The sequence below is a fragment of the Hippopotamus amphibius genome, chromosome X (genome assembly GCF_030028045.1).
Source record: "Hippopotamus amphibius kiboko isolate mHipAmp2 chromosome X, mHipAmp2.hap2, whole genome shotgun sequence".
Classification (NCBI taxonomy): Eukaryota; Metazoa; Chordata; class Mammalia; order Artiodactyla; family Hippopotamidae; genus Hippopotamus; species Hippopotamus amphibius.
The window spans coordinates 6,989,285-7,004,532 of NC_080203.1; the positions used below are offsets into that span (position 1 = coordinate 6,989,285).

The 15,248-nt window shown below is 45.7% G+C and overlaps 1 protein-coding gene across 1 annotated transcript in view; it reads right to left on the reverse strand.

Annotated features, from left to right (window-relative positions):
• Positions 1-15,248, reverse strand: part of AFF2 (ALF transcription elongation factor 2) — a 318,303-nt gene that overhangs the window by 24,551 nt on the left and 278,504 nt on the right. Inside the window, exons 10-13 of the mRNA XM_057717549.1 lie at positions 10,876-11,035; positions 8,145-9,152; positions 6,614-6,735; positions 2,494-2,716 (exon numbers count right to left, since the gene is read on the reverse strand). Of these exons, the coding sequence (XP_057573532.1) occupies positions 2,494-2,716; positions 6,614-6,735; positions 8,145-9,152; positions 10,876-11,035 (1,513 nt within the window). The remainder of the gene's footprint in view (positions 1-2,493; positions 2,717-6,613; positions 6,736-8,144; positions 9,153-10,875; positions 11,036-15,248) is intronic.

The following is a 15,248-nucleotide window of genomic DNA, read 5'->3' on the forward strand; positions in this document are numbered from 1 at the left end:
TCTATGGCCAGAAGGGCTTTAAACCTTTTTGGTCCCTTTAGAGATCAGAAGGGTGTGTCTCAAGCACTCCCCTAAGACACCAGTCCGCAGTTACTTTGTAACCGAGTTCGTCCAGCACATGTCTCATTGCTCACCTTAGACTGGGGGCCCTTTCAGCGCTAGAGCTGTCTCTGATTTATGACACCTCCCCACCTACCGCCCCCCCACCGCCGCCCCATCCTGCCACCCCACCGCCCAGTGCACTCAGTGATTTGCTGAATGCAGGCCTGCCTGCCTCAATCAAAAGGGTCACTTTACAGCTAAAAGTCAAATGTGAACATTTCTTATATCCATGCAAGTTTTATCTGTTCCACTTCATCCTAGACCTTCCGATTATCAAAAATTCTTACCATCAAGAGCTCATTGTGATAACTGTGCTGAGAGACTGCACATCTAAAAATGGTTATGGTAGGTACAGAGAAAATTCTTTAAAGTTCATCATGGATTTTATTCCACCCAAACACATCATAAAAAACTCAGAGCCTTCTGAATTCCTAAGCGAGCTCCACGCTTCTACTGCCAAAGCCAGGTGACCCAGACCAAACAGCGGAGTCAGCCCCAGAGACCACTGTGTCTTTATGGCCAAGATAGGTGACAAGAACCCTGAAACACCATGTCCACCACACACATGGCATTGATATCGGTGCTGGAACATCTGACCGGAAATGGCTGCGTTCAGCCACAATCATGTAATTATATAAACATGTCGTCTGTTGACCTCACCCATCTGCTGAGTCAATAAACAGGACTTCATGCATATATGGAAGGGAGAAGACTCTGAGAGCACAAAATAGAAAATACTTGGAGCTGGAAGAAATTGCATGGATCATCTAGTCAAGTCTACTCATCTCATGGACTCAGAGAGGTTTCGTAATTTGCCCAAGGTCACAGAACAGACTGGCTGCAGTGTTAGCACTGCGTGTCAAGCAAGTCTCTTAACTTCCACAAAGTCTCTCCAATTTCAAGCCATTAATAGAAAAAAGTAATGGCCAAAGAGGAGGCAATAGGTACTCAATCCATCGTGGGGATCCCAGTGATTTCCTTAAGAAGAATGATCCATTTCTAGGTGACAATGTAAATCATATTTATCAGGTTTCCCCAGCAGTTTTTAGCTCTTGTGGAAATGCCTTTGCAGGATCCTCTTATTAGCATTGTCATAACATCTGTATTAAGCATCTCATTATTTGTGATCACATCCTAGGCACTATAAGAAGAGAATTGCCTAGATATGACATATGCCCTCCAAACACTTGCAGTAGAAGAAAGCCTCAGTTGCAGTTTATAACATTAATTATATTCAGTATGAAAAACAGAATTGATAGTGTAATTACTGTTTGAATAGACGGTTTCATTCCTGACATTATAAGTCAGCATCTTTAAATGCAAATGCGAATATAATGTGGGCACACACAAGTACAAATTTCATTTTGAAAATGACAACTTTATAATAGAGCAATTTCTTCACATCACCAATAAAATTTACCTAGATATGTATGCCATCCAGTCATCTCAGATGATGGAGGACTATAAATTGTGGTCCTTAAAACTCAGAGGCCTCCTGGCTTTTCATGAAGTGTTAAATGGGTGCTTTTGGTTCAGGGGCCACCGGGTTGGCATTAGACATTTGAAAACTCATTGACTTTCACTCATTTGCTTTTTGTATTACACTCAGAGGAGATCAGATGCGTATGGATACTGTATCTCCGCATACACACATTTACACAAAAAGGCAGATACATCTGCCATTAATAGTCACTAGCGACACTATCACTCATGGCTTCCATGGTTCATGTATCTATACCTGGGGCAGACAAAAACACATTGTCTATGGATGTGAAAAGTGATACAACTTCTCAGTTATTTATGCTAATGGAGCAGCAGTGCAGAAAATCTACAGGATGGGACAATCCTTTAGTTTGGCTTCGAGAACCACAATTGTGTGATTTTGGCAAAAGATTCACCTTTTAAACTTCATCGTTTTGAGTCACTATTCTAAAACACAATTCACACTGCTAAGCTAGGTGGTGGAAAGATGTAACTTGGAGTTCTGGCCCCAGTGCTGTGACCTTGGGCAGTTTCGTCCATTTCTTCTTTCCCTTCCGGCAAATGATCGGTGCCTCCCATGTGCAAGATGCTGTGGTCAGTATTGTGGAAGTGTCCCCCATCCCCAAGATGTGAAGAGATTGGACCAAAGGATGCCCAAGGCCCTGAATGTCTGCATAATAATCTGTTTGGAGACATAAGATTGGAATGAAATATTCATCCTAAGCTAAAAGAATCAAGATTGGAACTAACAGAGAGTTTGTGTATTTGTGTACACACACACACTTATATTTCCTCTCTACCTGTTCCTCCCATCTCCTTGCAACATCCCTGTGAGGTCAAGTTCAGTTAGATAAGCTGGGTCAACTTGTTTCCACCTGACAATGATAAGATTTCTTCTAAGATGCTTACATTTACAGATATCCCTTTGAAAGTAGCACAGAATTTGCCTTCACTCCTCTTAGGTTTGGTCGAGGTGATCTGTCCAATCACAGGGATGGTTTTGTCTTGACTGAAGGGACCATTATTGCCACTGATGTTCCTGCGGCGTGGAGGGTCCTCTGGCAGCGGGGAAAGTGGAGGAGGAAAGAGCTTTTCTTCTTTTCTTCTATTTGCTCTCCTGGATGAATTATTTCTGTGTAAACAAAAAGTATAGGGTGTCAGAAAATTCTGTTTCTCTTTATTCTGATCTTTCCCACGATGCTGGTACTTTCATCTAAACTAATATGTTGGTTGATGGTCCTTTACCTGTGGTGAAGAGTATATAGAAAAATACATAGAGACATAGATATTTTCAGAGAGGGAGCCCTCCCTATAGATTGGGCTATAGATAAATGCAACCATATGTATCTAAGAATAAACATAGGTCTTTGAAACAGAACTCCACGATAAATGGAAATGTCTAATGGAGTGTTGCCCTAGTGTGATATTTGCAACCTTTCAAGATTACTGTTAATTAGCTTTTTATGGAAAATCCAATGCACACTTTAATCCCATCATTTCTTAGGATGGTTCCTACTTATTCTGCCCTAGGGCTTAACTGCACAGTCACACAATAAATGGTACAGTAAACAATGAGTGGAAGGACATTTTCTTAAGAAATACTATGCTTATACATTACACAGAAATAAATAATGCACTAAATACTTTTGGGACACAGTGAAAATTGTATGTTTCAACTGTTCTACTCAAGGCATAATGAGCCCCTGACCTTAAGTTGTTATACTGAAGTACTGATGTACGCTGCTTTACAAAACTCCATTTGAAAAATATTTTGTCATTTTGCCACAAGACATCTGCAGTCCTAGAAGTGCTCCTGTGCTTTCAAACTGATTTATCTGCCCATTAAATGGGCACCATCAAATAGACTGAGACTTCAAATAAACCAGAACAACTAAAACCTTATGCTAGCTGCTTAACATGGTAATTGGGCCATGGATTTTTATTTTAGTTACTGTCTTCGACTAATCAATGAAGATTACTTGAATTTTAATCTTTTCTTAGAGAACTAATATTGCACTGTGCAGCCATTTACTTTTCATGATTATCGACTACAATTTTCAATAGCAAATTAAGTCAACAAGAATTTATGTTTTCCTCTTGGTCAATTTCAGTCAGTGTCTAGAAATATAGATTTACAATATCTCAAAGCAACAGATCAAAGATGAACAAGCACTCAAGTGGTTTGATTTCCTGAAACGGTAGAAGTCAATGTGGTCCCCTCATTTCACTTCTGCTGTCGAAATTTGCCACTTGTAATACTATTTTTCATCTTCTCCATCTTCTGTTTCATAAATGTGGTCCTTTGTTAATTTTTGTCAGGTGGCCAAATTTTCAGAAAATTCACTGTTTCTGCCATTACCTTAATGGATTAAAATAAATTATAAAATATTTGCCAATTGATTTTTAAAATTGCTTTGGCATGAAGAACTGTTGGAAGGCAGCAGTGATGCCTGATGAAAATAATGGTGAAAATAGGGATGAGGATGCCTGTCCACGAGGACGCTCCACCAACCTCCGCCCACACTGAGCAGAATCATTACAGAGGAATCGGACTTTGGAGAATTTCCATAGAAAGGAGTCAAGCATTGCTGTGGCATCTGTATGAGTGACCGGGCACCTTACCTATGGCCACTCCTGCACTACCTGAGCTGCAGAAGAACAGCGTGGGGGCTGCAAGGGGAAGAGCTGTTCCCTAGAGGCAGTCCATTTGCCACTGGTGACTGCCATTGCACTAGGCCTCCCCATCTGCCATTTTACACAGTGCATCGTACACAGTACAGGACGTTCGGTGCCATAGCCACAGTCTTCTGGCCCCCTTTCCATCTGTATGATAGTGACCTGGAACCACGGGGCCTTTAATGACTTCCTGGGTGAAAGACCCAGGGAGCATTTTCTAGAGACCACTCTGTCACCATTATGGCTTCTTCCTATAAGGGCACCTCTTGTATAGGCCAGAGGAGGGCAGCAGGCAAGAGAGTCCCTACTTAATGCCTCAGAGGCCCTTCTGAGGGTTGAAGCTGCAAACAAGGGGGAAGGAACTCATCAGGGCCCTTCTGGTGGACGATGGGAAACTCTGGCGCCATAGTCTGCTGTGGCATCCTTTGCTAGGTTTAGAATGTTCATTGAGAAAAGTGAATGCTGTCTCATAGACATTTCCAAAGATTTAATCTGAAGGATCAACAAAGCACAAAGGAGCAGACAAAGTTTGAGGAGAACAGCTCCAAGAGGCCTGTCCTGCTGTCTTACTTCCTTTTCCCTCAACTCCCCAGATTTTCCCACAGACATGGACTTGTTGGATAAGTGTAAGAACCCGATTCAGGCCCTTCCTGAATGATAAATGCTACTAGGTAAACACTTCTCCAAACTACCACAAAAGCAGAAAGACCGTTAAGGGCCGTGAGGTAAAACACCATTCTATGAGAATAAATTCAAATTATTAGACATTTATTTAATATTTGATAGTCTCTCTTCCATGAAATGGGGAACAGTGACAGATCACTGGGTCACTGAAAGAGGCTCACAATGCGGACTGATGGGGTGGCAATGCCTCCCCCCTCCCCGGCTCTTCCTTGTGCCCTCAGGTGGCCTGAATAGATGAGAGCCTGAGAACCGGGGTGGTCCCGCCACTACACCATTCTAGCCCTTCCCCCTTGGAAAGGAGGAGGGTCCTGGAATGACGGTGTTTGACCCCGGGGAAAGAAGCCTGTTTACCTGCCTGCTTGGCCCACCCTGGGGGGAAAAGGGCTGGCTTGCCCCACTGGAAGAGTTTCTAGTTCTGAGAACTCCAAGTATGTGAAGGGATATTTCAGATCAAATTATCCCAGGGAATACAGATGCTGTCACAAAGAGCTACGGGTCCTCAGGGAGACCGGCAGCCCACAGCCAAATCTCCTTATTATATCGAGCGGATCTAGCGGTCATTGGTCTTTCCCTACCTTTCATCTCGAAACAACAAGGATCCAAACAAATGTAAGCTGATAACTTATTTCCGACATCTTATCTGTGGCAGATTGATGCCCTATCGCTGATGTTAAACAGTAATCTGTGAAATCAATTGTTAGCAGCAGTTAGCCAGATTGCCTCTCTGCTCTGGGCTGCTAATAGGCTCCAAAACTGGTCTTTGATGGAAGTAATCTCTAATGTTGAATGAATTTATGGCAATAATTATCCAGACGGAATGGTTCCGGTAGCTGACATGATTGTTAGGGAAGTGATATGTATAAGACAGAAGAACGCTGTACCAATGCTTGGTAGGGAAGGCTGGGGTCGCGTGACTGAGGAGGGGACAAGAAGGCCTCCTGCCTGACTCTGGCATCTTTTGCAAAGAGGGAGACGGGAGAGGTGCCGGCTGATCGGCATTAACGCGCCCATCCCTAGCCGGCTTTTCCCAGCACAGAACTGCCTGGGGTGGAGGGGGGGCCACTCCCAGACAGCTCATCTGTCTGGCCTCCCCACACGTGTCATTCCCTTGGCCTCTGAGGAGTTCAGGATGGAGCTGCTGGTCCTCAAGCAGCATTAAGAAATGACACCAAAGACGAAGCGGCCACTCAGTCATCCTGTCAAGGCCAAGGGGTTGCTTTTCAGGGAAATTGTTTCATCCCCATCAGAACTGGAAGTTGCCCAGAAGGAGGTGATTTGGCTCAAGGGATAGGTATCTCTTGAGGCTGCCCCTTTTAAATTCCTTTACTTCCTCTCACCCTTCACTCAGTGCTAAAAGTTCACTTCGGCTGATTTTGGTCATCAATCTGAGTTGGAATAAAGAAATGTTGCTAAAAAGCTCAAGGAGTCACCCCAAATCTGGCAGCCTGAATGCCACCCTTTATCCCACCCTTGTTACACTGGTGGCCAGAGACAGCTGTCAGGACAGGACTGAGCGACTCCTGTTTCTTAACTAACATTCCTTTGGGACAGGACCACCACCACACACCCCCTGCCCCCCCCCCCCCACCACAAGGGTTCCTTTGGGATTTCTTAAGAGTCTGAACAAGAAAAGTATCATAGAACCTCATAGAACCCAGGGCAAACTCACTCTTTAGTGCTGGGAGGCTTCTGGGGGGGAGCTGGTGAGATGCAAGGTGGAAGCAGGCAGATGGTGGCCGCCTCCTCCAGGCGTTGCTTCTTCTCAGGGATTTTCTCCACAGCTTCTGTTGGCTTTAACAGGAAAAAAAATACACAGAGTTTGAAATCTATGGCATATGCAGACATTTAGAAACAATGAGCAAGGGAGACAGTTTGCTTCTATTTTAAGTCCTAGATTAGGTAGGGGAGTTAAAAGTGCACCTTTGATCACACAGAAAAGCGATCAGTCTTGCCTTGTCTACTCGAAGAAGCTGGCATCTGAGAGGGTAAAGCTGTGATGTGAGCCTCTGATTGGGTGGCACAGGGATCTTATACTAAAAGTACAGAGAATCTGTAATTTTCAGACACTTCTCCCAGCAACAACGCCCCCACAAATGAGTAGTTTAGAAACTAACACTGCAATTCTAACACGGCATAAATCCTGTCCAAGCAGCCTGGGGATACGGGGTAACATATAAAGGTCACTTATGCAAACCAACAATATGCAAGGAAATGAACCATACGCAAGGCACACCTTTGGACCTTCGTGTGCCGGTTCTAAAGGTACACTTTTACTCCTGGTTGTACTGTCGTTCATCACTATAGGGCAAGAGCCCCAGTCTTTGGTCCCTATTTTGGAATACTCCCATTGGATAAGTTGGTGCACAGCTCAGAGATAAAACCATCTGTGAGTCTCTAAAGCTGAATGATGACTTAAATCATCCTTGCAGGATTCCCCATGGCAGCCATTCAACATAATATTACTCAGATATCACCATGAGATGATGTTACACTAAAAAACTACTGTGAGATCCCGAGATGCAACACAATGAACCTAGTGGACAAAAACTCACTTCCCCAGATGTATGTGAGATGGAAGAGGCCATTCTGGGTTTCACCTTCTGATTATATTCGTAGCCCTGGACTCCAACCCTAATGTCTTGCAGGTGAGATTTTCACGATTCAAGCCCACCACAGGTCAGGGGGCCAAGCAGGCTGGCTAGAACGTGTGTCTAGCAGGAGCCAGGGTCATCAAAATGTAACTGGGTTGCAGGGATATTGATGTTTGTATGGAGAAATTAACAAGGTCTAGAGGATGCATTTTGACCTTAGGAGTCCTTGGCGCCCTGCTGCTGCTGCTGGGGTGGGGGAACTAGAGAATAAGGACCCATGAATCCGGGAAGCAGGAGCAGCTTAAGGGAGCCAACCTGGGGGACTGGCTGCCTGGGGAAGGAGACTCTTCCTCTTCCTCACTGCCACACATCATGATCCCTCACGTGCCATACTGGATACCCTTGAGATTGGTTGTCAAACCCTGATTATCCCTAACGCTTCCTCCCTGGTCATGTCAAACACTACAGTTCCCATGGAAAGCATCATCGCCTTCCCCAAATACCGCAAGTCACTGGCACCAGCCTGCTGGAAGAGGAGACTGAAGATCAAAGTAGCCCCCAGACAGCCACTGCTCCCGACCACGTGGCAGGCCACACCTGCCGGCTCACCTTGTGCTTACGCTTGCCCTTGGGGGCGGGTTTCTCTGCAGCCGCAGCAGCCGTCTGCCGCTTGGGCTTTGAGGCCGTCTCTTTGTGGTCTGGCTTGGCTGGCGCCGCTTGAAGTGAGTTGTGGCCAGGCACTCGGGACAGTAGGTCAAGATCAATCTTCACCCAGAGATTTTTCAGATTCTCGTGATCTCGGAGAGGAGACAGAAGCTCAGTCTGCATGACAGGGATGGGTGAAAAAGCAGGCTCCTCACTCGGGACGGGGGGGTTGTTGCCGTTGCCACTGCTGCTGAAGGTGCTGAGGGTGAGGCTGGCCCCACAGGTTTCCTTGGATTTGGCAGTGTTGCCCCCGGGAGCCATGCAAGGAGGCAGGACTTTGATCTGCAGGGTCTCTTCCTGATCCGTGTTGGAATCGGACGTAGACGAATCGGTTTCAATGAATTCCCGGGACTTTGGCACCATCTTGCCGGGTCCTCGGTACTTCTTCTTCTCCGCAGCCAAGGGGATGCTGGGCCTCGGTTCTTTCCTAGGGACCGGCTTGTGGGCAGTGGCTTTGCTGCGGCCTCTCGGGGGGTCAGGAAGCTCCACGCTTTCCTTTTCTTTGGGAGTGCTGCTGGTGATATTTGGTTTGGGCCAGGTAAATTCCTCAAGGCTGGTGTTCTTCTCCACCCTTTTGGGCTGTTTTTTCCCAATTGTCCTTTGAGACGCTGTCTCGAGAGCTGTCGACAACTTATGCTTCAGAGCCTTTGTTTCTGGAGTTTTCGGGGTGGGTCGTGGACGGGCTTTCTCCCTGATGAGACTGAGGAGAGGCCTCTCTTTGGGTTCAGCCAGGACCTGGCTGGGATTTGCCTTCACCTTGACCTGGACTTCCATTGGCTGGATGATGGGAGGAGGCACAGAAATTGTCTCCATGGGTGTTTCATTTTGGCCGCAAATAAATGACTTGTTCTGAGATGTCACTTTGTTAAGCCACTTGTCCAACTGCCACTTGTTGGTGGAGGGCGGCTCTGGCTGGGGATTGAGAAACAGTGACAAGAATGAATTTCACCTTGGGAAGAAGTCAGGAGGACCCTCAGGGCACTGACTGTTGGCTGATAAAAGCTTTGGCTGTTAAGTGACCATTCACACATTTAGAAACATACATGGAACTCACATTCATTACATTCCCTAGACAGCCAAGTAGTCCACAAACCGGCTCCCATATACTCCTTTAAGTTAAGTTCTACCCCTCTTCTGAAGCTAAGCCCTACTCTGGCCGGCAAGGAAAGAATTATTCACAGACAGTTTTTCCCGAGAGTGGGCAGGGAGGCCTGGGAGGGAAACCAGTCCCCAAAATCCTTTGGTGGGACTCATTACTCAACCTCTCACCAGGAGGCCAAGGTAATGATCTCTGGTCCTGAAAAGAAATGTAAGCGTGCCTCAAGTGTAATTCAAAAGGAAAGGCTTTCTCTCTGCCAAAGTGCCAGGGCCTCCTATACGATGCTGTAATTCACTGCAAAAAGAAGAAGCCTTTTGTATTTTTACTGAAGGATGAAAAGATTTGACTTCCAAAAAACCACTGCACTTTCCTCGGTATATGGGCAATAACCAGCTTACGGGCACACGCGTGCTGACGTTAGTGCCCGCCGTTAAGCCACGGAAATGATGCGTACAATTCGGGTGCTTGATTCCCAAGTCTGAATTCTGCCTGTTGAACTGAAAGAGCCATCATTTTTATTAGAACTGCTCTTTTTGTGAAAGCCATCGGCTGAGGCTTATGGCCCCAGCCAATAGAGGATGACAGAATTCAAAACACTTTGAGTAGCTGTGATGCCAACCCGCACAGAGCAATGGCAGGGAAGGCGCCAGCTCTGCTAGCACACAGACCCTGGTTTCAGTCCTGCCCAGGACATCTTGGGTAAGTTCTTTGTTACCCTCTCAGAACCTTCTTCTCTCATCTGTAAAGTGGGATAATAATAGCAAGGACCCCCTAGGGTTGTTATGAGGATGGAATGAGAAAATCCAAGTCATGAGCTTCTCACGGCGCCCGGCCCGTGACCCACATTCAAGAAGTGTGAGCTCTTATGAACAGCAGTCATGTCACGATGGCATCCTCTTCTGTTATTCTTTTCTGATTACTGACAAAACAAGAGTGTCCACAGCCATGGAGGGATCTGCTTGCTGGCACTCAGAGAGGATGGGAAGGGAACGGCAGGGTTTTTAATCTCAAAATTATAATTTTGGTATTTTGCGACGCTGGGTGAAATGTTTTCATGAATGACCATCGAGCACACTTGAAGAATATTCACTGAAATTCAGAAAACAAATACGTGTGATCTTTCAACCATCACGCTTCTTGGGTCTTACTTGCCAAGTGACAATTCATCACTTCAACCTAGAGGAAGGGGTGGTGTCCCCAGAGCTAGAAGTGGGTCTTGACTGGCTTCATTGGTTGTCTCAAAAGTGAAGTTGCAAGCCCAATGATTAAACAGTCATGGGGAGGCTCAAGGCTCAGAGTAGCTGAGTGAGTCACACAGCAAATCAGTCACATGGCAAGAAATGTCTGTTAGAGACCATGCGAATACGTGCTAGAAGAAAAAATGCTATCAAATACCTCAGTGCTCTTCTGAAGTATTTATTGTGCTCGAGTCATCACTGTGCTGGAATACCACTATTATTGTGTTGTGTGTGTGCAGGTTGGGGGTGCCGCCTCGGGGCAGGCAAGCTGTGGTTGGGTCCTGGCCCCATCACCCACCTCTGGAGTGGCCACGCGTGGTGCCTCATTGGCTTCGCTGTCAGTGGTGCTGCTTTCAGTGTCTGAGTCTGACTCTGAGCTGCTCTCGGAGTCACTGGAGCTGCCGGATCCCCCACTGGCTGGCACTGCAGGTGGGGGCTGAGGTGTGGCCAAGAGTGGGCTGAAAGGAAAATGGCATCATTCATTACCTCGTTTGGTCTCAAACCGGCTGGAAAAGAGCCCAGGTCAGCACAAAGACTGATGATCTGTGAGAGGCAGGCTAAATGGAGCTTGCCGTCCCATTTCACACCTGGAAATGGGAAGCTCAGGGGGCCCAGTGAGTGACCCATGGTCCCACATTTTTTTTTTTTCTTTTCAGTTAAGATACGTTTTCGTTTTCTGTTGCCATCTTGTTCAGAACCCCACAGGCTGTCAAGGGGCTCTGATGTTAGCTATACGCACAGTATAGTCCTCTCAGTGAGAAGGGGTGAGTTCAACACTCACTTTCATCGTAGGAAACTGAGGTTCAGAGAAGGAGGGGGGCTTGCTGTGGCCTCCCAGCTCCCTCAAAGGGCAGGGCCGTATAAAGATACTCGCAGCTGGGTGCCCAGTGCCCAGCCCAAGGTGAGCAGAGTTGACCATGTGAATTAGGGGATGAGAGGATGCCCTTTTCAGCCTCCTCCACCAGCATTTCTGTAAACCCTTGTTAAAACTCTTACCAGGAGGTATGATCGTAAAGGACCACCATCTCTGTAAAGCTGACCAAGCAAAGCATTTGGAACTTGACACCATTTGCCACTCTGTCTTTCTTGATAGCCCATACTCTTCCTGACTAACCGTTTGCCCTCTGTGCGCCCCGAGCTATGTCACCGCCTTTCTGTCCTTTTGCTCACCATCTCTTTGGACTAGTTTTGTTCTGCTTTTGCTCCAAAATGGGGCTCTAAAGTCAAGGGAGGGGTCTCATCTGTCTCTATCTCATCAGCCCAGGCCCCTCTTTGGAGAGAATTTTAACCACGGAGAGGGATGGGCTAGGGCCAGAGCATATTCGCTGCCGTGCTGGGCTGGGCCTCCTGTCTGGCTGGCTGGCTGCCCAAACCTCACTGCCTCTCAGACTCCCAGCTCTCCCTGGAGAACCCAGTCCTGGCACTGGAGGGCACTGGTCCTGTGACTCCACCTTCAAACTGCACAAAGAGGGACCCCAAGGCCCCCCTCTGCTCGAGACCGTTATTCCTTGCCCGGTCCCACCCCGCACCCTCACCGGGGCCTGGTTTTCAACATTACGGCTCTTGCCTGCTGAGCCAACATGCTCAGCTGCTGCCTGGGAAGGCACAGGGTCCCTTTCAAATCAGCACAGGGGCCTCGTCTGTCGCCATCCAACGCGGAGAACCTTTTCATTACATGTGCCTCACGCCCCTGAAGATGGCCCCTCTAATCTACCAGGTAGCTGTTTTTTTTCCTATAGTCAAAGCTGATTTTATAACGCTATCTGCTAAGTAGATGTATCTGTAAGTACGTTCTCTGCAAAATATACCAAGAAATTCAGGGAAGCAGAAGAAATGGGGGACCATATCCCCTGGAAAAGAGAGAGAGATAAAGAGAGAGAGAGAGAGATACAGTGGAGCCGGGGCTCTACATACAAGCCAGTGTGCCTCCTCTTTCCCTGCATTCCTTTGCAGTATAATGACTCTATATTTATGCAAAGTACCCTCTAAATCTAATCAATTGTTTTTGTCTTTGGTTACTAAATAAAGACTGAGGGAACAGATTTAAGCGCGACTAATCCAGAGGCTATGCTAACTTGGCCTCAATTCCCCCCGAGGAAAGTTTCAGATACAGCACAGAGCTGCAGCAATACTCAGAGTACTGGCGGTGGATTGAGAGTTAAGATCTACCTTGTACCCCCACATTTATGATTTTCAGGTCAAAAGCCTCTTTCCTAGTTTTCTTTCCTATCTATGCGTTAATTTCTGGCTTGTGTGTGTATGTGTTTGTATACAGGTGTTCCTTATCCAAAGCCTTTTGGAAAGGAGATGAATTTTGATACTCAGTTTTTTTTAATTAACAAAAGTTATATGGTAGCTATATCATATCTATAATACCCCCCAGTGGGATCTGGGTAGCACCCTTTAATAAAACTCATTAATATTGCTGCAGTTAACAGTCACAATCAGAGGAATAAAGACTTGAAATTAACACCTGAACATCAGTTTAGGTCAGCATCAAATGTCTCAAAGTCACTGAAAATAACAGTTCTCAAAAGTTTTTGAATTGCAGAATTGTGATGAAGAAATTGTAGACGTGGACAGAAACCACATATGAAAAACTGACTATAAATCTATGTATAAGTAAATACAGATATATAGACACGGATACGAAATAAAGATGATTTGAAACCTGAGTAACCTTGACTGAGATCCAGTGAAATGAGACCTGAAATTATTTTCCCTAAGTCTTCTTACAGCTAAATCCATTGCTGTGCTCTCAGTAAGGACCCCATGGCCAGTCAACGTTGACAATGACCATTTAGGGGAAACAAGTATAGAAAGAACAGGGAGAGGTACATCAGCTTTTCATACCCACACTGATGGACTTGGGGATGAGAGGGACGGTGGACTTGAATTCAGAGAGGACACCACGAGAACTCAAACTGGGGGTGAAGGACTTTACCATCTTAATGAGAAAGAATTGCTTTTTCTGGGCAGCTGCACAGTTGGAAACAGGGAAGAGCCAGTGTTGGTGGGAGGGAATAACATCGCTTAAAATGGAAGCAAAATTGCCCTCCTCAGTACCTTCCTCTGACTGCAGTATCCATCTGCCGTTCCTGCGGTTGCTGGCAATCTGGCTGCACCCAGCCTACTGAGGGAGGTAAGCCACACCTCTGAGTCTGACACTCACTTCCTGTGGGCTTACCTTCCACCCAGCTGGGGCCCCTCCTAGGGCCAAAAAATGACTACAAAACGGAAACACTGTCTTCACAAGCAGGATAATCGCAATATCAGGATTGGCATAGGGCCACATTCTTGTCTAGAATCTGCTGTGGAGCTTTTAAGTTGGCAAATCATCACAATATTTCACTTTCAGTTCTTCCCTGGAACCTGTTAGCTGTTCAGCTAGTTAAATTCCCACTTCTGCTACATTTATTTTCATATGTCGCTAATTTATTTTTCAAATGTATATTAAAGTGGCTATGAGTGACGCCAGCCCACACAATACTTGACCCCGCCTAGGAGATGAAGGACAAACATACAATTTCCACATTCTTCATTCACCAAACTGCATTAGAATTATTTCCTATGCACCATTTACTGTCATATTTTAATAAACTGCTTTTAAAAAGCAGGCTAGTGGTTACAACAAAGATAATAGGTGATACTAAAAATCATTAACATTTAATATATTAAACTATCTACTCCATAGTCTGTAAATATTAACAGTGGACTCTGACTTCACCCCGAATGTAATAAAACTTCTCAAAGGACCCACATTTGTGAACAACTTCAAAGTGAACTGCTCAACCTTTTCAAAGATCAGATTTTGCTACTGTGTTCACCGGGGTGAGCAGTCTGTACTGAGTGGAGCGAAGCCTCACTTTAATCCTAACCCCATTCAGTAGGTCTTCACGGTCACCGGCCAGACTGTGGGCAAAGAAGTTGGCTTTGCAAGTCAATGACCCTAGTGGGGAAATCCAGGGCTACGCAAGGGGAGCAAAGAGCAGGCCAGTGGGAGAGAAGTTTGGGAGGCCTTGAAGATGATGCCCCCTCCAGACAGCATTGGCCCCTGTGTGGAAGCTTGAGAATACCAGGGGGAAAAGAGGGATTTTTTTTTTATGGCAAAATTTAAGTTCTTAAATGTTCCACTGCCATATATATAAGCCAAAATGAAAATTAATTGCTTAATTATACTTACATAATATGCACAAAAGTATTAAAATGATGGTTTTGACTGTCAATTTTTTTTATATTTAATTTCAAATATTCCCATTTTTGAAAGATGTTTTTTGACCCGTGAAATAATTATGTGATTCCACACAGTTTGTGGCGTTCCCTCCCCATATATATCCTGCAGTTGTCTTCTTGGCTTGGTTAAGGTTGTATAAACGCCAGTGCTTTTAGCTGGGACAGAGACTGGATTCTTGTTGGAAGTATAGGTCAGTTCCATGGAATCCTATTTCTGTCTGTGGTTCCATTACTTCAAGAATGGGGGTAATCATGTAAAAGATGGGCTTTAAGTGGTAGTTCAGGTACCTTAATCTCTAGACATGACAGTCTCTCTATGCTTATACTGACCAGGGCTCTTCTGCAATCAAGGGCTCAATATGTGACACCATAAGATAGACAGTCTGGAAGCCACATGAAGGAACTGGGACTACTTTGCCTGGAAAAGACTCTGGGGCA